Source organism: Panthera tigris, chromosome C1 (genome assembly GCF_018350195.1).
Source record: "Panthera tigris isolate Pti1 chromosome C1, P.tigris_Pti1_mat1.1, whole genome shotgun sequence".
NCBI lineage: Eukaryota > Metazoa > Chordata > Mammalia > Carnivora > Felidae > Panthera > Panthera tigris.
The window spans coordinates 32,698,771-32,723,229 of NC_056667.1; the positions used below are offsets into that span (position 1 = coordinate 32,698,771).

The 24,459-nt window shown below is 36.3% G+C and overlaps 1 protein-coding gene across 3 annotated transcripts in view; it reads right to left on the reverse strand.

Moving 5' to 3' along the window:
• The window catches only part of FOXJ3 (forkhead box J3), a 148,751-nt gene that overhangs the window by 43,630 nt on the left and 80,662 nt on the right, over positions 1–24,459 (reverse strand). For 2 of the 3 annotated variants that reach the window (XM_042996819.1, XM_042996821.1), the window contains 2 exons: positions 17,344–17,427; positions 157–258 (listed from right to left, as the gene is read on the reverse strand). In XM_042996819.1, the coding sequence (XP_042852753.1) occupies positions 157–258; positions 17,344–17,427 (186 nt within the window). The remainder of the gene's footprint in view (positions 1–156; positions 259–17,343; positions 17,428–24,459) is intronic. The other variant, XM_042996820.1, reaches the window with a different exon arrangement.

Consider the following 24,459-nt stretch of genomic DNA (forward strand, 5'->3'; position numbering starts at 1 on the left):
AACATTGTGGATTCAAGCTTTCAAGCTGCCATGAATAGGTTAGCCAAATTTATATCATCTGTAACCTCACTCATACAGAACTCTATTGTTATTATAAAGGCAAATTAAATGTATTATTCAATCACATTTCAAAAGTGTTTAAAAAAACAGAATTACTTTGTTAGTCACAGTGTTGATTGCCAGAGTTGGAGAGGCACTTCCCGAAATAATACACTCCATTCCCAAAGAATCTGAATCTATGCTATATGGAGTTGAGGCCTAAAATACAAGAACAAAATAAATAATTATTAGCTCATATATCCAGCAACTTTAACACAATTTGAAGATATTTCATCAAATTCTAACATCTGGTTTTGTGCTTTGTTCCTAAAAACATGAACTTAAATCCCTGCTTAAATCTCTTGTACTATATTTTAATATGCTACTGACTTGATATCACAAAGTCCATTGGTATGGCTACTTCTTACCAGCTCTTTTAATTGACTGTAGGATAGTTTAGCAAAAATTCTATAGCAGAGACTGCTAATGGTCCTATAAATATCCATATTCCCCCCTTCTTCCTTTTAGTAATAAAACCCTACAGTTACTGACTTATGGCCTGCCCAGCTAAATACTACCTTTTCCAGCCTCATTTGCAACCATCTGTGTCCATGCGACTAAGGTGTATGTGGCCATATAACTAACATGTGTAAAGAAGATGTGAGCAAGAGTGATGTGTGCAAGTTCTGGATCGTGCCTGTGAAAAAAACCCTGCTTGTCCTCCACTCTTGTCTTTCCCTACTACTGCAGGCTGGGACACAGAGTGGTGGTAATCTTGCTTCATCATAAAGCTGAGGGTAATACCCTGGGGAACACCGAAAATACAAGATTAGAAGGAACACGGACATCTAAATGAATTTGTGGAACACAGCTGGTTATCTGTCTGGTCCAATCTATCTCAAAACTTCTACTTGAAAGAGAAATAAATCTCTCTGATTTAAGGTTCTCAGTTGTTTCATTTTTCTTCCCTTGTTAGTGCAGCTAAACAGCACTGAAGAACATAACTTCATACACATTGCTTATAGAGCTAACATGGGGGGTCAAAATTCTGTATTTAGAATTTGGGGTATAAATTGTGATAACTCCTCTTTCTTCCATCAAAATGGTGCTTATGGCTTTGATGAGCACTCAAGGGAGTTCAACTTCAATGCTGGAAGTTAAAGAAAGGGAAGATATAAACAATTTGTGGCTATGATGCTAGTTCTATGTACATTCCTCTTCTGGAAAAAAAAAAAGTGCCACACATGATCTCAACTGAATATGCATTTTTAAAAGATCACACTAAATGAAAAAAGAGAGCAATTTCACTGAGACATATTTCTAAGATTAATCTATTTATCAATTAATTCCTCACCGTGAATTTTTCACCAGATATCCTGTGAAAGTAGGGAATAGGCAGCTTATTGAAATGAACAAAATAAAAGATAAGAATCACCCCCCAGATAATAGTATCTGGCACTTAGGTGCTGGGTACACAATGAGAATGAGGTGAAAGTGGCAAAGGGCTTCAGAAATACAAGTAGAAAGGGGCGCCTGGGTGGCTCAGTCAGGTGAGCATCCAACTCTTGATTTCAGCTTAGGTCATTATCCCAGGGTCGTGGGATACAGTCCAGTGTCAGGCCCCACACTGAGCGTGGAGCCTGCTTAAGATTCTCTCTCCCTCTGTCCCTTTCCCCAACTTGTGCACACTCTCTCTAAAACAGAAAGAAAAAAAAAAGAAAAGAAAGCAATACAAGTGGAAGAACTACACAGACAACTGTGTCTATGCCTCAATTTTGGTGCCAACCAATTTAGCTATACCTGAATTAACATTTACTTTGGAACACTGCAAATCTCATGTTCCTCTAACCCAACTTAGTCATCTCCATTTCGACTATAATTCTCACTCCTCCTCACTGGTAGGAAGAGGCAAGCCTGTGTGGTGTGACTGCAGACAAATTACTCAACCTTTATGCTCTTTTATCCATGTATAAAAAAGAGGATTATGTCACTTCCTTTAGAGGTCTGTTAAGAGCATTAATGAAATAACTTGTGCAAAGCTCTTAGCACAGTACCTGAAATGCATGGTAAGGGCTAGCTGTTATGATAACCACGAAAACTTAGCTGTTACTGATGCTGAATATCTATGATACAGAAGGATATTTAATAGTGATTAAGGAGAAAAGAAAGAGCTTTGATATGAGACACTGTTTCCCTACAAAGGCAGATTCATAACTTCAGCTATAATAAATTAGATGGCAAAATTTAAAACTCTTTTAATTATATATTCTTCATGGATACTTCAGTCTGGTTCCATCAAGAGAATAAACAACATTCTCTTTACATGCTTTGATATGCTCAATAGTATGGTATATATTTTTAGTAATAGGCTCAAGGATTCTACACTATTAACAGACAATAAACAGTCTGATTAGTAAAGCCAGTCATCTAGGTATCCCAAAATGTATCCTGATAACTATTATAATGGCAGCCGAAACTCAAATTCTGGACAAAGCAAGTATCAATGAGTCTAATCTAGGAGAGAGTAGTCAGCTTGTGAAAGGTACTTTCTGGAGTTTCCTCTTTCTCCCTGTCAAAATCCTATTCATTCAAATTCTACTTCCAGAATGGTGGTGTGATCTTCCCACAGACCAAGCTTCTGCTGATAACAACTACAAGTTGGGGGCGGTGGAGGAGGGAGGCATGGGACACAGAATGAAAACTGGCTGAGGATTCTGAAAAGTAATTCTATGAGGCAGATGTGGAGACAAGTCAAAACTTGGGAGACACCAGCCTCAGTTTCCTGTTTTCTTGCAGCTTTGCCCCAAGACTGGGCAGTAGATGTGGAACTAAGTAGATGTGGCTGAAGTTATCTTTCTGTCAGAGGGAACTAGGGAAGAGAGCCCAGGTAAACACTGCCAGCTATCAGAGAGAAGACTGAATCCCCTGGGGAGAAAGTCAAAAGAGATGCCCTAGTACTATGTATGAAACACCACAAAAGTTTTCACAAAAGGCTGACTTCTGAACCATGCAAATGCAGACTAAAGCACAGACTTAAAGAATTAAATTGAAATTAGAACCATTGTCCACAGAAGGCCAGAGAGAATTAACAGTTTGAGTCTAACGTGGTTACCTGCCAGCTAAAACAAAAATATCAATATTCTATACAAGATTATAACAGACCTCAGAGTCTATATAACATAACACGGTGTCCAGGATACAATCTAAAATTACTAGACATACAAGCAACAGGAAAATGAAACCCATTCTCAAGAGAAAAGACGATCTATAAAAGCCTACAACAAGAAGACTGAGCTACTGGAATTATGTGGCAAAGATTTTTAAGAAGCTATTACAATTAAGCTCAATGAGGTAAAGTAAAAACAAAACAAAGCACACATGAATGAAAACATAATAAAGGAAATCTCAGTGGAGAAATTAAAAATATAAAAAGGAACAAAATCAACAAATTTTTCATTTACAAATGAAAAGTACATTATCTGTATTTTTAAAGTCAATGGATAGGCTGAATATTAGAATGGAGATAAAACAGTGAAGAGTCAATGAACTCAAAGGCAGATCAACAAAAATTACCCAATCTAAAGAACAAAAAGAATAAAGACAGAAGAAGAAGAAGAAGAAGAAGAAGAAGAAGAAGAAGAAGAAGAAGAAAAAGAAAAAGAAGAGGAGGAAGAAGAGGAGGAGGAGGGAGAGGAGGAGGAGGGGGAGGAGGGGGAGGAGGGGGAGGAGGGGGAGGAGGAGGGGGAGGAGGGAGAGGAGGAGGGGGAGGAGGGAGAGGAGGAGGGGGAGGAGGAGGAGGAGGAGGAGGAGGAGGAAGATAGATCAGTGCATCAGAAAGCTATGGGATAATCTCAAATGGTTTAATATGTGTCACTAGAGTTCCAGAAGGAGAGGAAAGGGGGCGGGGGGGAGCAGAAAGAATATGAAGAATTGATGACTGAAAACTTCAGAAATTTATTCAAAGACAAATGTACAGACTTGAGAATTTCATAGTGAACCTCCATCAGTGTCAATTAAAAAAAAAAATCCCACTTGGATACATCATAATTGAGCTGTTGAAAAATAAAGATAGAAAGCAGCCAAAGAAAGATGGCATCCACATACAGAAGAACACTGATTGGAAATGACTGTATTTCTCATAGATGACAGAGGTCATTAGACTGTAAACATCTTTAAAGTACTGAAAGAAAAAAATTTTCAATCTAAACTTGTATATCTAATGAAAATATTCTTTAGGAATGAAGGCAAAAGAAAGACCTTCTCAGAGAATGTAAAACCAGGAGAATTTATTGCCAGGAGACTTGCAATATAAGAAAGTTCACTAAGATGAAGAAAAATTATAGCACAGGAAAACGTGGATCTTGAGGAATGAACTAAATAAAACAAAAGAAATGGTAAACATCTGAGTAAAATATAAGACTGTTTTCCTCTTACGTTTCAAAAATCACATATGATTATTTAAGGCCAAACTTAAAACACTGCCTTGCAAGGCTTCCATGTAATACGTCATACATATTACAACTAGGAGAAATGATGAGGAAAGGGGCAAAAGGGACCCATATGGTTGGAAATTTCTGCATCTTGTATGAAATGGTAAAATACTGGGGTGCCAGGGTGGCTCAGTCACTTAAGTGTCTGACTTCGGCTCAGGTTATGATCTTACAGTTTGTGGGTTCGAGCCCCGCATTGGGCTCTGTGCTGACAGCTCAGAGCCTGGAGCCTGCTTTGTATTCTTTGTCTCCCTCTCTCTCTCTGCCCCTCTCCCACTTCCTTCTCTGACTCTCAAAAACAAATAGATGTTCAAAATATTATTTTTTTAAATGGTAAAATATGAACTCTGAGTAGACTGAAAAGGTTAGGAATGTATACCAAAATGCCCAAAAATGTACTGAAATACTCAAAAAGGTATAGATAAGTTAAAATAGAATATTAAATATAGCTAAGTAATGTAAGTAACATATAAGTAATCTAAAAGAAGGCAGGAAAGTGGGGAAGAAAGGAACTAAAAATGTAGAGGTCAAACAGAAAACAAAATGTAGACCTAAATCTAACAATATCAATAATTACAAAATGCTAATAATCTAAACCCTCCAATAAAACAAGATCATCAGAGATACTAAAAAAGACTTAGCTAACTGCAGCCTACAAGAGTCACAACTTCATATAGACACAGATGAAAGTAATACATGGAAAAATATATACAATGCAAACAGTAAAAATAAGGGTGAAATAGCTGTATTAATATCAGATAAAATAGACTTTAAGACAGAGTATATCAGACATTTTAAAAACATTTGATAAAAGAATAATTGAAGATATAACACTTATAAATGTAAATGTGACTAATAACAAAGCTTCAAAACATATGAAGTGAAAAACTGACAATTAAAAATCAGTAAGAAAAAGAACACTGGGGTACATTAGCAAATGCCTTGATCTGAGAACATTACACCAAACTGTGTAATACATATTCTTTTCAAGTGCACACAGACATTCACAAAGATATAGGAAATGTTGAGCCACAAAATAAGTCTGAATAAATATGTAAAGACTGAAATGAAAAAAAAAATTATTCTAAAATAATAAGATATCCAGGAAAACCCAACATTTGGAATATTTGGAAATGAACACATCTGTAAGTAATTCATGGGTCAGATAAGGCTCACCAGAGAATTTTTTTAATATTTTGAACTAAATTATAAAAAAGATGCAACATACCAAAATTTGTGAGATGCAGTTAAAGCAGTGCTTAGAGGTAAACCTATGGCTTTACACTCCTATATTACAAGAGGAGGTGCATCGAATGGGTGATGGGCATTGAGGGCACTTGTTGGGATGAGCACTGGGTGTTATATGTAAGTGATGAATCACCTGGTTCTACTCCTGAAGCCAAGACTACACTGTATGTTAACTAACTTGAGAATTAAAAAGAGAGAGTGAGAGGGAGGGGTGGAAGGAGAGGGATGGAAGGAGGGAGGGAGGGAGAGAAATATAATAAACCCCAGGTATTCATGAGGGGAAAAAAAAAAAAGAATGGAGTGCATTTTTACAGCACAGCCTTTACATGCAGGTTGGTTTTTTCCTAAATATTCTCTACTTTCCAATATAAGTATCATTATTATATTCCTCTTTATACAATGAGACCATTAAAACAAGTGTAAGTTTTTCAGGATACTACCTGGATTACTTTTTGGAATTTATCAGAGGATAATAATGTTGTGAATTATCTTTCTTCTTTCTTGATATTTGAGATTCGTAATGGAAATAGTATAATCTGTAAAACTGCAGAAGAGTAAGCAATTTAGGCTAAGTTAAACCTATAATTATACAGACAATAAATGTTCCACTTTGTGTTGAAAAAAAGAAAGAAAATTTTAATAGTCCTATATCAAATAAATTAAATATCAAAAACAGGGGTGCCTGGGTGGCTCAGTCGGTTGAGCGTCCAACTTCGGCTCAGGTCATGATCTCACAGCTCGTGAGTTTGAGCCCCTCGTCCAGGCTCTGTGCTGGCAGCTCGGAGCCTGGAGCCTGCTTCGGATTCTGTGTCTCCCTCTCTCTCTGCCCCTAACCCACTTGCATCCTATCTCTGTCTCTCTCAAAAATAAATAAAAATTAAAAAATAAATAAATACCAAAAACCTCCCCCCAAAAAACCCTGCAGGGCCAGATGGTTCCACTAATGAACTTTCTCAAACATTCAAGGAAGATATACCAATCTACAGAAACTTTTTCAGAAAATAGAGGAAAGAATACTACCAACATAAGGCCAATACAACTCTAACACCAATACCTGACAGACATTACAAAGAATAAAATTATAAATCCATATCCTTCATGAACATACATGCAAAAATCCTTAACAATAAATACAGCAAACTGAATTCAATAATACATGAAAGGGGTAACATATCACGACTTAGTAGGGTTTATCCAAAGAATGCAAGGTTTAACATTCAAAATACAACCAATGTAATTCAACATGCTACCAGAATAAAGAAAAGCCATATGACCATTTCAATAGGTATGAAAGGCATTTGATGAAATTCTTTCTACATCCATTCATGATAAAAACTCTCAGCAAACTAGACTTAACAGAGAACCTCCTCATTCTGATAAAGGGTATCTACAAAAGCCCTACAGCTTATGTTCCACTTAGTGGTGAAATACTGAACACTTTATACTTTTCCCCTAAAAATGGAATTAAGGGAAGGATGCCCACTTTCATCACTTCTATTCAACAATGTAGTGGAGATTCTAGTCACTATAAGGTGGGAAGGGACAGAAGAGCAAGAGGGAGAGGGACAGGAAAACTATTTGCAGATCACATAACTGTTTATATAGAAAATCCCAAGGCACTATAAAACTATTACCAATAACACGATTACAGGATGCAAGGTTAATATATAAAAATTAATTACATTTTTATATACTAGCAGCAAGCAATTGGAAAACTGATTTTAAAATATATAGCTTCCAAAAACAAAATATTCAGTATTAAATCTAACTGGAATTATCACAGTCCCCTACACTGAACTCTAAAAAACATTCCTGATAGAAATTAGAGATCTAATTAATGGAAAGATACAACATTTTTGTGACTTGCAATGATCAATATCATTAATATGTCAAATCCCCCCAGATCAGGGCAGCCTGGGAATGAAAACGGAGGAAGGCATAAATTCCAAAGGGGCATGAGAAAACTTTTGGGGGTGACAACAATGTTCATTTGATACTGGTGATAACCTCACATGTGAAAACTCCTCAAATTGTAAACTGTATTTGACGAATTGTCAAATCCTACCCATTCGTCCAAATGACCCCTCATGAAACACTTCCTGGTCAAAAATCTCTAACTGGATAGGATTTCTCTGACTTTAAAACTCCCAGGAAATTCTAGTCACACCTATCTCTTGCAGGCAGCATGTAGCTCCTCCCACATAATGTACACTCTGTACATGTTTGTCCACTTGAAATAAATGTTTTTTTCAGTTCTAGGAGTTCGAAGAGTGGGCATGTAGATTACATTCCTTCCTCTGTTCACTTATACCTTTAAATGAATCCCCCCTTATTCAGACTCACGCAGGCACACAAGTGGGCTCTCTGAATCAACAAGACCACTCCATATGACTGAAACTGCGTCACAAAATAACAACAGAATGACAACAATCTGAGATATGCAGCAAATGCAGAATATCCTGCCTAGAAGAATGTCCTCTTTTCTATTTATCCATCTATCTTTCAGTTATCTCCCCGATTAAACCTGTAATCACCTTTGAACTGTTAACACACAACTTCAAGAAAAAGTAATGTGTTATGCCCCCATCTTTGTTCCAATAAAAGCTGGCTAATCGCAGAGTAGGTGTTTCTTTGCAGAGTCCAACACGCTTAAGGCAGTGAGTTTATATACTTCTATCTGGCCTTTACTCCTTCAAATAATTTCCACAGCAGTGCTTGGAAGATTTAAGCAAAACTATCCACAGCAATTTCCTCCTGATTTGCCTGCTTCTAGTGCTGTTCTCTTACAACTTACACTCCACACAGCAGCTACAGTGTTCCTATGAAAATGTAAGTCACATTATTTCACTACTTTGCTTATAGCCTTCCATTCAATGGCTTTCCACACCTCCCTCAAAGTAAAAACAAAGTCTTTATAAAGGCACACAAGGCGCTACACCATCTTTTTCCTGCTCCCACCATTTACTTCTCTGATGTCAGGTCCCACTACTCTTCCCTCCTCACACATGGCCACAGTGACCTCCTTGCTGTTTCTCAAGGTGCCAGGTATGTTTCTCCCTCGGAGCCTTTGCACTCGAGGGATTTCCTGGGCCTACAGAGCTGACAATCCACTTATATTTAAAGAAACCATGACCAGAAAATTAAATATTTAAGTTATAGTACAATTAATTTTAAAACTAGATCTCCTAACTTCCTGGTTAAATTCTATTTCCCCCCAAATCTTGTACTTAATAAAAGTGACACCTCGTGACTCTGTAATATGACTTGATTGTGCTCATAATTTTACTATATTCTTAAACAAAAGAACTTTGAATAATTACATGAAGCTAAAACATAACACAGTCCAAACGTTGTTTTTTTCTTGTTTTTGTATTTAGAATTTCTATTTCCTACCACCAGCAGTACCCCATCCTCCTTCCCAGCTTTGAAATGTTCAGAAATTTTACATTCCTAACAGGGGCATTATTTCCTACTTACAATTCTTTCAAAGCACCTTACTTGTGCCAAGCATAAAACAAAAACACTTCACTATCCATAAGCAGCAGTCACATACAACCATTTCAACAACTTCTCTAACAGTACTAAATTTTGTCCACTTATTTTAAAACCCTGAATGAGGCACCTAGGCAAATACTAACCAGTGACCAGGAAGAGTCTCTTTCAATTACAAGAAATCTACTCCAAAAGATGTACCTTCAATCTACCAATTTAACAGTTGTGCCCATACACACCTTGAAGAGACAAAAGATTTTTTAAAGGATTTCCTGGATTGGATTCAATCAATTTCTTAAGTCAAAGGCTATGAACATGCAAGAGCCTGTGAAACAAACAAACAAACAAACAAACAAAGGTGCACACAGATCTGAAAACACACACATACACTCCACTAGTAGAAAAGAAGTAAAGACACATAGTAAACACTGTCAGAACCCAACCACATTCCCCTCGGGTTCCTCTCTACCCTGCTTACTACAAACACCTCTACCTCTCCACCTGAGCATTTTTTTTCCTAACTGGGGAGCATGCTTTGGCTTTGTGCAGGGCAGGCCAGAAGTGCAGAAAAGGTCATGTCCCCGGTAGCATCATCACTCAATGGGGGAAGAGCTGATGGACAGATATCTTAGCTTGTTGTCCACAATTCTAAACCACCTCCCAACGTTTCCCAGTTGGACTGCGCTCTTAAGTGCTCACAGTGGTAACTGACTTGATAATTGCCCTACTTTCCTAGTATCACCCCTCAAACTACCTGCACTCAATTCCTTGTCTACTTGCAGTAGAACTTAAATCATGACAAAGATCTTTTCTCAAAAGGAATGTCTCCTGGAAGAGACAGGAAATCTTCCTTTAATACAATATGCCTCAAATTTTATCTCAGGACCCCTTTGCAACTATTTAAAGTTACTGAGGCTCCCAAAGAGCTCTTATTTATGTGAGTTATATCTATTGATATTTACCTACTAGAAATTTAAACTGAGACAAAACTTATTAATTAATTTACATTGCATGCTAACATAGTTCTGTATGAAAAATACAGTCTCTAAACAAAAAACTAAGTGAGAAGAATGGATTTTAAATTTTTAAACAAACTGCTTTAATGCTCTACTTAATAGAAGACCACTGGATTCTCATATCTGCCTCTGCCTTCAATCTATGGTAAAATCACAGGTCATGTAACCTCTGAAAAATTATGAGTAAAAAAGACAAAGTTCTTTGCCTCAGTATTATGAACAGTTTTCACCTTGTGGGTCCCCTGAATGGGCCTTACACACAGAGAACCACTGCTTTAGCATAAGAGATTCCATGTAAGTAAAGAATAACTACAAAATAACTAAGACACATGATTTAGTTTGGGGAAGGGGAGGGCAATCAAAGCATGAACAGAGAATATGTTTCTGTGATTATCAATATGATAAAGGAAATAATTTACCATACTAATCTTCTGGAGTACTCATTCTCTCAAAGCATTTTTTTTTTTTAACAAAAAACTGCCCAAAACTGGAGTTACCTTTTCTATTCCTTAATATTTGGTTCCCTTGAAATAGTTCACTGCTTTGCAGTCTTCAAACAAAACTCTGTAGATAATATCCAGCTAATCTTGCTTTTTTTCTACACTAAGCAGCTTCCAGGACAGGGCACTTTTCAGTAATATATCCTTTGGCTGAACTGAACAAGCAAAGCCAAATTAAAAAAGAAAATAAATGCAAAAGGTCAAAGAGAAATGTATTTATTAATCAACGTAAGAACAGAAACTAATAGGACAGAAAAAAATGAAAGTTAGAAATTACTGTCCTTCTTGGACTCTTATGTTCCAGCCACACTAACTAGTCAGTTCCTCAAAACTTTGGGCACTTGTTTTAACGACTAGGCTTACACATGTGATTTCCCCTCACTCTCACATTGCCAACCACCCTCATCTGCCTTATTTCTGCTCATTTAACAGGCCTCACTGCAACATCAGCTCTCTGCTATATGGCCGCAAAGTTCTCAAAACCCTTCTCTTTAGAGTACTTACATAATTTATCATCCAAATGCTATTCTGAGAATGATCAGGGAACTATTAATTATGCTAAGACAACAAGCCATATTATGAGTTATCAGCTTAGCTTTCCTGCTTAAGAGCTTCGTAAGGAGAATCTGTCTTGCGTACTACCACTATTCCCCCGACATTTAGCTCTACGCTTATAAAAGGTGTACACTCACTCACTCAACGAATGGCATGTATAATGCAAATTAAAGTAAAAGAGGAAAAATTCATCCAGATAAAATGACCTACTATGTTCTCTCCCAAATCCTGACACTATTCCACCCCTATTATCTTACCTTTGATCATGCCCTCGTATCTCATGCCTCTCTATCCACACCCCACCTCAACAGAATATAAACTTCAGGAGAGCAGAGAATGTCTGTTTTGTTAATTGAGGCTTCCCCAGCACCTAAAACAGTGCCTGCTCAGAGCAGGCACTCAACACTCAGTAATTGTGTGCTCAGTGAATGCTGTTCTGTGTTGCCCTGCTTATCTATACTTGAAAGCCAAACCATAGAACCCATATGAAGGTGCCCCAGATATTATGGTAAAACATAATTTCTCCTTCCTTTGTATACAATAACATGTCATATCCTTCTTAAAATACTTTCTGTACACTACTTTGTCTTTGTGTTAGAATTCTAGGTCTTATCAGGTCTCATTATTCTTGGTATACCGTACATTTTAGCATAATGCCTGACACACAGTATCTAGAGAACAAAGATCTGTCAAATTAACGTGGTAAAATGACAGCATTTCACAAAATTATGAGTATGTATTAAGAAACCTGATACTATGCTAATTTTCTAGAGAACTTTCTTATTCATATATATATCCCTAGCCCAGGCCATTGTCATTTCACAATGGCAACTCCATCCATTGAGGGGATTCAGAACAAGGCATCCCAAAACATGCCCCACTCTGGCACGTGATTTTTGAGCTGAAGGCAAACAGGACCCAGTAGATTCAGTAAAAATTACTTTCTCCTTCACTGCCCAAAAGAAATGAGAAAGGGATCTGTACCAGGAAGTTTTTACCAGAGAAAACTTTTTATATCTGACTTTTCTGCACACCTGGGAAAACATTTATTTACCAAACATCTGCTCTTCTCTCCCCTTTCTGTGAATTGCCTTCTTCCTCTCTGAAACCCCAGACCACACTCCTTTCCTTAGCTCAGGGTGGTATATAAGCCTCAAATGCCTTTGAGCCTGATATCTTTGTGGGACTTCCATATACACATGTGTAATTAAATTTGTTTTTCTTGTACTAATCTGCCTTTTTATTACAGGGGGGTCCCAGCCAAGAACCTAGAAGGGTAGAGGGAAAATTAATTTTCTCCTGCTACAGCATATTCCTTTTGCAAGGAGTATTTTTATAAAGAGCAAGTATCTTTCTTTTTTTTTTTTTAATTTTTTTTTTTAACCTTTATTTATTTTTGAGACAGAGAGAGACAGAGCATGAATGGGGGAGGGGCAGAGAGAGAGGGAGACACAGAATCGGAAGCAGGCTCCAGGCTCTGAGCCATCAGCCCAGAGCCCGACGCGGGGCTCTAACTCACGGACCGCGAGATCGTGACCTGAGCTGAAGTCGGACGCTTAACCGACTGAGCCACCCAGGCGCCCCAAGAGCAAGTATCTTTCTTAACTGTTTGATTCCTTTCTCAACACTACAGGTTATCAAATCAAAATAACTTCCTTGATTCCAAGGCTTTAGGCTTTCTACTCCTTATCTAAATGTCCATGCCCTAAATTCTTCACTATTGTTAAAAGGGTTCTCAATTATCCCACCTGCACTTCCTACCTGCCACTCAATCATGCACAGTTTTCTCCAAGTGGAACAACTATTTCTAGGCAAAAAAATTCCACGCCAAGCTTCACTCCTCTTCCCAAAGGCCTTCCCAGGGCAGTATTATCCATATTGTGCTACTTTAGTTATCCTTGCTTGGTGTAACAGATTAACTAGTACTTGTTCTGTCATTTATAATCATATTCATGTCCCTAATTATGTGTCTATGTATGCATATATATTATACATGTATGTTAAATGTTAGGGTTCTCTTTTAAAATCAAGGACCATTAATTAGCTCGGAAGATATGCACACATAAGAAGAAATTTGATTCAGTAATGTGGTCTTCAGCATAGTACATACTAGTGGCAGGACAGGACAGTTGTAAACAGCACAGACTCTAAAGGCAGACTACCTGGGTTCATAATCCTGGTCTTGGTACCCAGTGGTCTTAGTACCCTTTGACAACTTACTCAACATCTATACCTATCCGTTTCATAATCTGGAGTTACTATAAAAATTACAGGAGTTAATATACATAAAATTCTTTAAAGCATCTGGCACATACACTCAATACAATTATCTATTATTATTACAATGTTGTCTTAGCACACAGATTTCTACAACAAATCATAAGCTGGATGGCTTATCAACAAATGAAATGTTATTTCTCACAGTTTTAGAGGCAGGGAGCCCAAGATCATGGTGCCAGCATGGTCAGGTTCTGGTGAGAGCCCTCTTCCAGGTATTCTCATGGGTATTCCCACATGGTACAGACAGCTGGCTAGCTCTTTGGCCTATTCATGTAAAGGCACGAATCCCATTCATGACGGCTTCATCCTTTTGACCTAATTACCTCCCAAAGGGCCCACCTCCAAATACCATCACACTGGAATTAGGCAGGGTTTCAAACATATGAATTTGGGGGGGTTTTGGTTGTTTTTTGTTTTTTGGTTTTTTTTTTTTAACGTTTATTCATTTTTGAGAGACAGAGAGAGACAGAGCGGGGAAGGGGCAGAGAGAGAGAGGGAGACACAGAATCTGAAGCAGGCTCCAGGCTCCGAGCTGTCAGCACAGAGCCTGATGCAGGGCTTGAACTCACGAACTGCGAGATCACGACCTGAGCCGAAGTCAGACACTTAAACGACTGAGCCACCCAGGCACCCCAAACATATGAATTTTGGAGGAACACAAACATTCAGTTCATAGCAGCTGTCAAGACTTCTATCTTCTTACTTTATAACTGAGGATACTGAAGCTCAAAAAATGTCTAACAATTTGCCAAAAGTCACAAGAACAAGTAAATTGTAAAGCCAGAAGAGAAACACAGGACTCCTAGTAAAGGAGCCCATTCATTTCACCATGCTAAATTTTATTCAATATATTTTTAAGGTCTACAGGTCCATTTTATGATAAAAGTGGTAAGAAAATGGAAGAAATAAGAAAAAGGAAAATGAGAGACATTTATACTCAAGAATTAAGAAAAGAAGAAAGGGACACTGTAATGATCAGGCCAGAACATGGGCTTCTGTTCAAGTAAATAGAGGGACAGGGAGGTGGTCCAGAGAACTGAGTTAAGAATATTAGGCTGGAAATAATGATCATGCTTCATTTTTCATTTAGGACATAAAGACATTGTTACTTGCATTTTTAAAAATTCTTTCTCTTCAGCAGTTTAGAAAGCCAATTCTGTTCCACTACAAGCTCATCTCTTCAAAATTGTGTGAAATATTTTGATTTTTCACAAAGAATTCTGATGTTTACACATGGAAAAAAATAGCAAATTTCAGAAATTTAATAAGAATCTTTGAGGGATGTCAACATATTTGCCATCTACATTTTAAAATCTTTTAAAAATTTAGAGGTGTCCAACTGGCTCAGTTGGTAGAGCATGTGACTCTTGATCTTGGAGCGCTGACTTTGAGCCCCATACTAGGTGCAGAGATTACTTAAAAAAATAAAAATAAATAAAATCTTTTAAAAGTTTCAACTTATGGGTCATGTTTAGTTTTTGAGAAAACTTTAAATACATGAAAATCACATTCAGAACCATCACTATTTGACTGTCTTACACATTTCCTTAGATAAGACCCAACGGTCATTTAAAATACAAACTCTGTTCTAATAAAAATATTACTACCCCTCTACTCCCAAGAAAACCTCTAAATGAAAAATATAGACATAACCAGCTTGTCAAAGCAATAAATTTTGTTTTGAAAGATTATCGTTTAGAGAATTTGTTAAACAACATCTGTCTCCCTGATTATATGTACTCTGCTTACAGCTAGAATTTTCTATATAGTTTCTCTCTTATGGTAGCAACTAATACACAGCTCAGGCCAAAATAATTATCAACAGTACTAGCCAAAAGGCTCTGGTACTGGATATTTTATGGGACTATACTACAAAGATAAGTTGTTGAAGTTTTTACACACATTTTAGCTTAAAATGAAAATAAAAAGATAAACATCAGAAAATATGTCCAAAATTCAAGAACACATGCTTTGTATGTAAAACATACTTCTGTAATCTGAATCTTTTATTTCTATAAACTTCCACTGTAAACTGGACAATATGGTCTTCAGAAAAAAAAAAAAAAGGACTCTCAGAGTGATTGCTCTAAGAACTATGAAACAAGAATAAAATTTAAAGCTGATACCCAAAAGAAATGCACAGTTGTCAACCCAACTATCAATTCAAATTTCCAAAAATAATTCAAGTTCCAGGCACTGCAGAAAAAGAACAAATGGTTGAGAAGACCACAATTCCTCAACCCTCCAAGATATGCATCCCTGCTGATGCTCTGGGTTAACAATGTGGATACCTCTCTCCTTCCTTCACATTCTGGCAAGAGATGCTAAAAATTTTGTGCTCCACGTTCTCACACAATTAAAGTCCATGTGCTAAGTCTCTTCTAAAAGGCGGAAGTGGGAGGGCAGGAACTGAGGTTGGTTCCCTCTCAAATCATTACATGCATAGTTCATCAGCATCTCAATCTTAAAACTGTTAACAGAAGACCATCCCACCAATATGAAACTTTAATTTCTTAAACTTTGGTATGTACAAAACCAAAAAGTGGGCCTAAGAGTTCACCTCTAATTCCATATAGCTTGGTAACTGGAGTATCGAATTCCTTCTGCTGGCTCCATAAATCTGCCTCACTAAATCCCATTGCACCTATACTTCATGAGCTCGCCTGATCCCAACTTAAACCCTCAGCTTAATTAAGGTCCTTATCTTTAAGATTGAAAAGTTTTATCTCTCTACCAGGAAGGGGCATAAAACAAATTTATCTGACCAAACAATTACCCAGTTTCCTTTATCTTATCTTATTCCCTTTGCCCTGATTTATTCTGAAAACACTTACTGATACTTAGCTGTGAAAAATACTAACACTGGAGATACAAATATATTTTCTCTGCTCTTAAGGGATCACAGTCCAGGGAAGGAGACAAATATAGAAACAAATAATTTCTACCAAGTATGAGAAATTCTATAAAACAACTTTGTAAAAGTTCTACAAGAACACAATGAATTGAGGAAAGGTTTCACAATGCAGTTAACACCTGAAATGAGTCAAAGAATAGTAGGGTAGAATGGGGTCTGTATGTGTTTTAGCTGAGATGGAAATACAGAATGAGGAAAGCTGAAAGGTAAGGTTAATGTCTGATGATAGCCAAAGTGCTGACTAAAAGTATGTTACAATAAGTATCCTAGGATATCAACTAGAGCTCCTTTTCTCTTTCGTTCTTGCAAATTCATTCTAACCATAAATTCCCAAGAATGATCTTACAAACAACACAGAGGCACAGATTTTGTACACAAAATAATTATTCCATGGTTGGAAGCAGGAAAAACCATTTTGAAAGCCATCAGGAAAATTCAATGTAATCAGACTGATTCTCTGCAGTGAAAAGGAACAGCTCTGTTACATAAAACCAGTCCTCGGTGTTGGAGATACAGAAGAAAGAATACCAAATTACAATTCAAGAGACCTGGACTCAAGTCTATGGGAACAGTTATGCCATAATTACGAAACAAACCTTTTACTTAATTCCTAAACTGCCTACCTCACTCAAAGAGTTATGAAGATCAAATAAAATGAGTCTGAAAGTGCTCTGTAAAAACAGAAATGCTATACAAATAAAATACTACCTTCATTAAGGTTGTAGTTGCTATATAGGAAATTAACTTTAAAAAGCTGTACTGCTGACATAAACCCTGCCATATTCAATTTGTGATAAAGAGCGTTTTACCCGTTCTACAGATCGTGCTCTCTTCTTTGGCCGAGTAGGCAGTGCATCTTCCTTCGGATTGGTGTCTATTGCCCAGTAGGACCCCTAAAGGTAAAGAAAGAAATATTAACAGTATATCACAGCAACTCTATAAGGTTAAAAATGGATTTTTACAATCTTCTGCTCCAGAAGCAAATATTTTGCAGATACAACAGTGGAAAAGTAGCATGAGAAGAAATACTAGCTTTGCACTGAGAAAAATAAGGTTTACATGAGAAAAAAGGTCCATTTACAACTAGATTATTAAAGAGGAAAAAAAAAATCACAATCTGAAGTAGTTAAGTCCAAGAACTTCTGCCACAGCCAAAGAACAAATGAACACACTTTTTAAATATATACTAATTCTTTGGACACATATGATAATTACAACAGCATATGACATTCAAGTCTGGGGAGAGTTTTATATATATAAAGATACTACAGTTTCCATACTCTAGGACCTCACAAATCTAAATGGTAAATGAAACCATTTATATAAAGACAAACTGCTTGAACACATTTTATATAATAAATGCATCCTGGAGAGCAATGGTCTGTACATAAATCTTTTATTGCTTATTCTGTTAAAGCTTTTTAATTATTTATCCTCTCTTAGATACAAATTCTCAAGACCACTCATTTGAACATACATATTTAGCACCTACTGTGTTCCAGGCACTCAAGAATTGGGACTCCTTCAAAAAATATTTGAAAAGTATAGATCATGAAGAAACCAAAGCTCAAAAAGAGAAGTGGTTTGTTCAACCAAGGGTATGAGAACCGGGACCAGAACCAAGGCGTGCTTCCTTTCTCCCTCAGTTAACTTGTTTATACACACACACGCACACACACGGGAGGAGGGCAAGGAATGAGGGAGAAAGTAAAAGGAAGGGAGGGAGATATGCATTTCAGAAACAGAAATACAATGCACATCCCAGTTTTATAATTTTACAATTAATCCAGTGTTAAAAGTTTAATCTTTGCCTCTATTACTTCATTAACATTCTCAGGCTGTTTTTTCAGGCAGTATTTGACAATAAGGGGAAATATAGCTCTCATCTAACAATCCTCATTCTTTGTGTCCAACATGAATTATCTGCTTATTGTCTTTTAAGCATACGTACCATGTTCTTTCACACAGCTTTGCCTACCCTACATGCTGATCTCAGTACCACTGACAAACTCACATTCTACCTTCAAAACCCAGCTCAGATCCCATCTAAAGGAATCCTTCCTCTGATCCTCCTACTAAATTCATCACTCTCTCCCTCTGTAAGATCTCCACACATTTTACACATTTAGACCACTGACTGCACTTTACATTATAAGCTTATTTATAGGTCTGTATCCTTTCTGGGCTGACTGAGTTCCTTAACGGTAGAAACTCATTTCTATATCCACTGCGCCAGGTACAATGTCAAATACATAGTAAGTACTCAAGAAACATTTTTTGAAAAACGAAGAAGAGCATTTGAACAGTGCCAACAATTTTAAGAGTACAGGGTATGATACCAGGTCTTCCCAGGTCCTAGTCTATAAAGGTACCTCAACTTAGCACTCATTTCATCACCCAGCCATTACTGGAGGATTCATCTCTATCTTTTCAAAGTAGTCACTGTGGTTTCAGCTAATGAATCTAGCAGACCTGATATAAACTTGCCAAGAACCATGTAAAATGTAGACACTACAGAAATTAAGCACTAAAAATGAAAACAATGATTTTTGAGTAGGTTCAGCTAGCAAGTTGCAAAATAAAGAAGGAAAAAAGTTTTATATTCCGTTGTTATAGAAGTTGAAAATTAAAGCAGGAAGACAAATACCAACACTTGTTGAACAATAGTTTAATGTTCATGGAAATGACAAATTCCAGTGTTTCATGCTGTTTTCATGGTGTACACTTGTGTGTTAATCTGGGGAAACGGTTCACTGTCCAAACTTCAGACTTATTAAACATTTTAATAAAACTATTTTTAAAAGTATCTATTCTTCCACACAAAATATGATGGGTGTAGCTTATCACAAAGAAAAAAATTGTTCATACGCCTAACTATTTAGGATATAGTCACAAAACCCTGAATGCCTAAATGCAAACACAAACCGTTGAAATTCACAAAAGAAATTGTAAAATCGTCCACCTTAGGTAGCTCTTGCTAACCTACTGACTGAATTTCATCTGCAAAATCACAGGTTTGGATTAAATGACCTTAAAATTTCCCTTCACAAATGAAAACCACAAGATACCACTTCACACCTATTAGGATGTCTATTATCAATCAATAAATAATAAATAATAAATAAAATAAAATAAAATAAAATAAAATAAAATAAAATAAAATAAAATAAAATAAAATGTGCTGGCAAGGAAATGGACACACTAACAATGCAAAATGGTGCAGTCACTGTGGAAAATGAGTGGCAGATTATCAAAAAATTAAACACAGAATTACTATGTGATCCATCAATTTCACTTCAAGGTATATACCCACAAGAATCAAAAACAAGGACTTGAACAGATATTCATATCCTCATGTTCACAGCAGTATCATTCACAATAGTTAAAAGGTAAAAGCAACCCAAATGTCCATCAATAGATAGATAATATGTGGTGTATACACACACACACACATACACACACACAATGGAATGTTATTCAGTGTTTAAAAGGAAGGCAATTCTGTCATATATGCGATAACATGAGTGAACCATTATGACATCATGCTAGGTGAAGTAAATCACAAAAAGACATGGTGTAATTCCACTTACATAAAGTACCAAGAATAGTCAAAATCACAGACACAGAAAGTAGAATGGTGGCTGCCATGGGCTGGGGGATGGGAAGAGGAAGAATTACTATTTAGTGGGTGTAGTTTCAATCTGGGAAGTGAAGGAGTTCTGGAAATAGATGGTGGCGATGGTTGTACAACAATGTAAATATGCTTAATGCCACTGAACTATACACTTACATGGTGACAATGATAAATTTTATGTTCTATATCATACCACAAAAGGTCCCTTTCAGCTACCTTTAAAAAGCAGTTATCTTTGTTCTTCCTTAATAATATTTCTCACAGAAACTGAACTGCCCAAATATAACCTATCTACAAACACACATTTCATTGAACTTCTTCCCAGAGTAAGGCCTACTACTCTAGGCTCATGTGCAACAAGTAGGAAACAACAGTTTATTGTTGTGATTTTATTTTTAAAACCAACTTCATTGGAGTATATATATTTTTAAATGAAGTACACCCATTTGAAATATACAGTTCAAGGAGTTCTGACAAATGTATACACTCATGCAATACCAAAATCAAGATACAGAACATTTCCATCACCCCAAAAGGATCCTTTTTGTGACTCAGCAAGCAATTCCCTTTCCTTTGCCCCCACCTCCATCCCATACAACCGTTGATCAGCTTCCATTATAAATTATTCACCCTTTTCTAAAATTTCACATAAATGGAATCAACCTGTCAAACTATTTTCCACACCGACTAGCAATGCATGAGTTCAGCTGCTCTATGTCCTAACCAACACTTAGTATTTTAAGTCTTCAAGGACAAACAATATAGTGGAAGTTGTCATTGTAACTCAGTGATTTTTATGTGTGCTTCCTGAATGAATAATGATAGTAGGCAGCATCTTTGCATGTGCTTGCCATCCATGTATCATTTTGCAAAGTGTTGAAAACTTTTGTCCATGTTTTATTTGGATTATAAGACTTTGGGTTATTTGTATTCCAAGAATTTTTTAATATTTTTTGAGTAACAAAAGAGATATAGATAGATAGATAGATAGATAGATAGAAAGATAGATATAGATATAGATAGATAATATATAATAAATATTTTCTCTCAGTCTGTGGTTATCTCTTCATTTTTATTACAGCATCACCTAAGGAGCAAAAATCTTAAATTCAACAAGTCCCAATTATCAATTTTCATTTTGTGGTCTGTGCTGTTTGTCTAGCTTAAAAAAATACATTTGCCTACTCCAACATGGCAAATATTTTCCTCCATTTTCTTCTAGATGTTTTATAAAATAGTCTTAATTTTTATGCTAAGGTATCTCATCCACTTAAGGTTAACTGCGTAAGTCTGAGATAAGGATCAATATAAACTGAGTCTATTTCTGAACTCTATTCTATTCCATTGATCTACATGTCTATCCTTATACCAATACCACTGTGTCTTAATTATTGTAGCTAGGTAGAAAGTCTTGAAATCAGGCACTACAAGTCCCACAACTTCATGTTTTGTTTTGTTTTTCAAAACTGTTTGCTTATTCTAGGTCCTTTGCATTTCCTTGCAAAGCTTGTTGGTGGGGTAGGGAAGGGAAGGGAAGGGAAGGGAAGGGAAGGGAAGGGAAGGGAAGGGAAGGGAGGGGAGGGGAGGGGAGGGGAGGGGAGGGAGGGGAGGGGAGGGGAGGGGAGGGGAGGGGAAGAAAAGTATGCTAGGATTTTTATTGGGATTGCATTAATGTTATAAATCAATTTGGGGAAACTGACATCTAACAGTGAGTCCTCTATTCCACAAACATGCTGTATCTCTCCATTTACTTAGGTCTTTTATTTCTCTTGGTAATGTTTTACAGTTTTGAGTAAACAGGTCTATATTTATTTTGTTAAAATACATCCCTCAAGTATTTCATTATTTTGCTACTGTAAATGGAATTGCTTCTGTTAACTTGCAGTCATTCCTCAGTAATATAAAGAAATTATACTGACCTTGTATCTTCTGACTTTGCTAAACTCACTTATTAGTTCTAGGGGCTTTCCCATAGATTAGGATTTTCTATATATGCAATAATGTTGCTTCCAAATAAAGACAGTTTCACTTACTATTTTTCAATATGGATGTCTTTTCTTTTTCCTGCCTTACTCCATTGGCTTGGACCTCTAATAGAATGTTGCACAACAGTGAATACAAACATCTTTGTTCTTAATCTCAGAGAGAAAGCATTCAGTTTCTCATCATTAAATATGATGCAAATTGTTAAGTTTTTGATAGATTTCTTTAATCAAATTAAGGAAATACCCTTTTATTCCTAGTTTGCTGAATGAGTGCCAAAACTTTTCTACACTTAAGATGATATGATTTTTCTGTTTTCTTCTACTACATGGTGAGTTACATCAATTAGTTTTCCAATTTTAACCTGCATCGCATTCCTGGGACAAATCCCACTTGATCATGATGTATTCTTTTTATGTATCAATAAATTTAGTTCGGTGCTATTTTATTAAAGATTTTTGAGTAGTCTATTTTCACAAAGGATATTGGTCTGTAGTTTTCTTATTGTTTCTTTGCCTGACTTTGGTATCATGGTGATGCTGAACTCATGAAATGAGCTGTAAACTGCTACTTCATCCACTATTTTTTTAAAAGTTTCTGGAAGACTGGCATCACTATTTCCTCAAGTATTTCAGCTTCTGGTTTCGTTGCTTTTGTTTGTCCATTTTCTATTTTATTTATTTCTAATTTTACCTTTATTGTTTCCTTCCACTTACTTTGGGTTGAATTTGCTCTTTATTTTCCTAACTTCTTAAGGTAAATGCTTACATAACTGATTTCAGACCCTTCTGATTTTTCTAATTTAAAGTTTTAAGCTTCTTTCTCAACATGCATTGGCTGTATGTCACAAATTTTTATATATTCTGCTCTCATTATCATACAGTTCAAAATACTTTCTAATATCCCTTATGATTTTTGTTGTTGACCCAGAGGTACTTTAGAAATGTATCATTTAGGGGCGCCTGGGTGGCTCAGTCAGTCGGTTGAGCATCCGACTTCGGCTCAGGTCATGATATCTCACAGCTCGTGAGTTCGAGCCCCACGTCGGGCTGTGCTGACAGCTCAGAGCCTGGAGCCTGCTTCGGATTCTGTGTCTCCCTCTCTCTCTGCCCCTAATCCACTCGCATTCTGTCTCTGTCTCTCTCAAAAAATAAATAAACATTAAAAAAAAAAAGAAAAAAGAAAGAAATGTATCAATTAGTTTCTAATTTGGGGTTTTTAAAATATATTTTTGTTACTGACTTCTAATTTAATTCTACCAGTCAAAAAATATATATGTAAATTTTCACCCTTTAGTTATGTACTGAAACTTGTTTTCGTGTTACTTTAGTGTCTGGGCATTGTGGACTGATGGGCAATGATGAAATAAGGAGATGCAATCATTTGAAGATTTAGGAAAAATAAGATCAATAAAATCCCATAATGCATGTTAGATTTATAAAGGAATCACATGGTAATTGCAAGAGAGAATAAGTTTTATTCACTTTTTTAAATACATAAATTTTCTATTTGTTCTTTAGAAAATTTCTAAGAAAGAATATAAGTCATAAAATAACCATCTTTATGAATCAAAACTGCTCAAAAGAGATACTCAAAAACTGAACCGGGTCCAATGGACTCTGATGAAGTACTGAGGATTAAATAAAACATATATAAAATATTTCCTCCTCCAGTATTTGACCACATATTGCTTCAAATTACTCTTCCAATATTCTTTCTCATCTCCTACAATTTCTATCAAACAGCAAACAAAAAAATATTTGGCAAATCTTAAATTTTAAGGGCTGAAAAGGACCTTTGAAATAATCTATTACAACTTTCATTTGATTGCTTGAAGAGACCTGTGCCTGAGAAAGTTAAATAATTTGGCTGATCCTAAACTTTCATCTTTTCATTTAACATTTATTTTATTTGTACTTCGCACAAAAAAAGACAAAAGATTAATGATAACAGCCAAACTACATTTAGTAAGGCTTATCAGAAAGTAAATGCAAGAACAGCAAGCTATGCCTAGATATAACCTGAATATTATCTAACCCACCACTGGGAAAATGACACATGTTCAATCACCCAAACTGGTTAAACTTCTCAAACTATGGACAGACACAAGAAAGGTGAACAACCTTTCTCTTAATGACAGTTCATGAAGGGCTGATTGTGTATGTGCTAGTCACAACATTAGCACTAGGAATACAAATAAAAAAGTCAGTCTTCAGCTGTGGTGAAGGAGACGGAAAAGATATCTGTATTGTTAACTCTCACCACTTCCATGTTCTTGTTAAAAGTCATTTTCTCAATCAGCTTACCT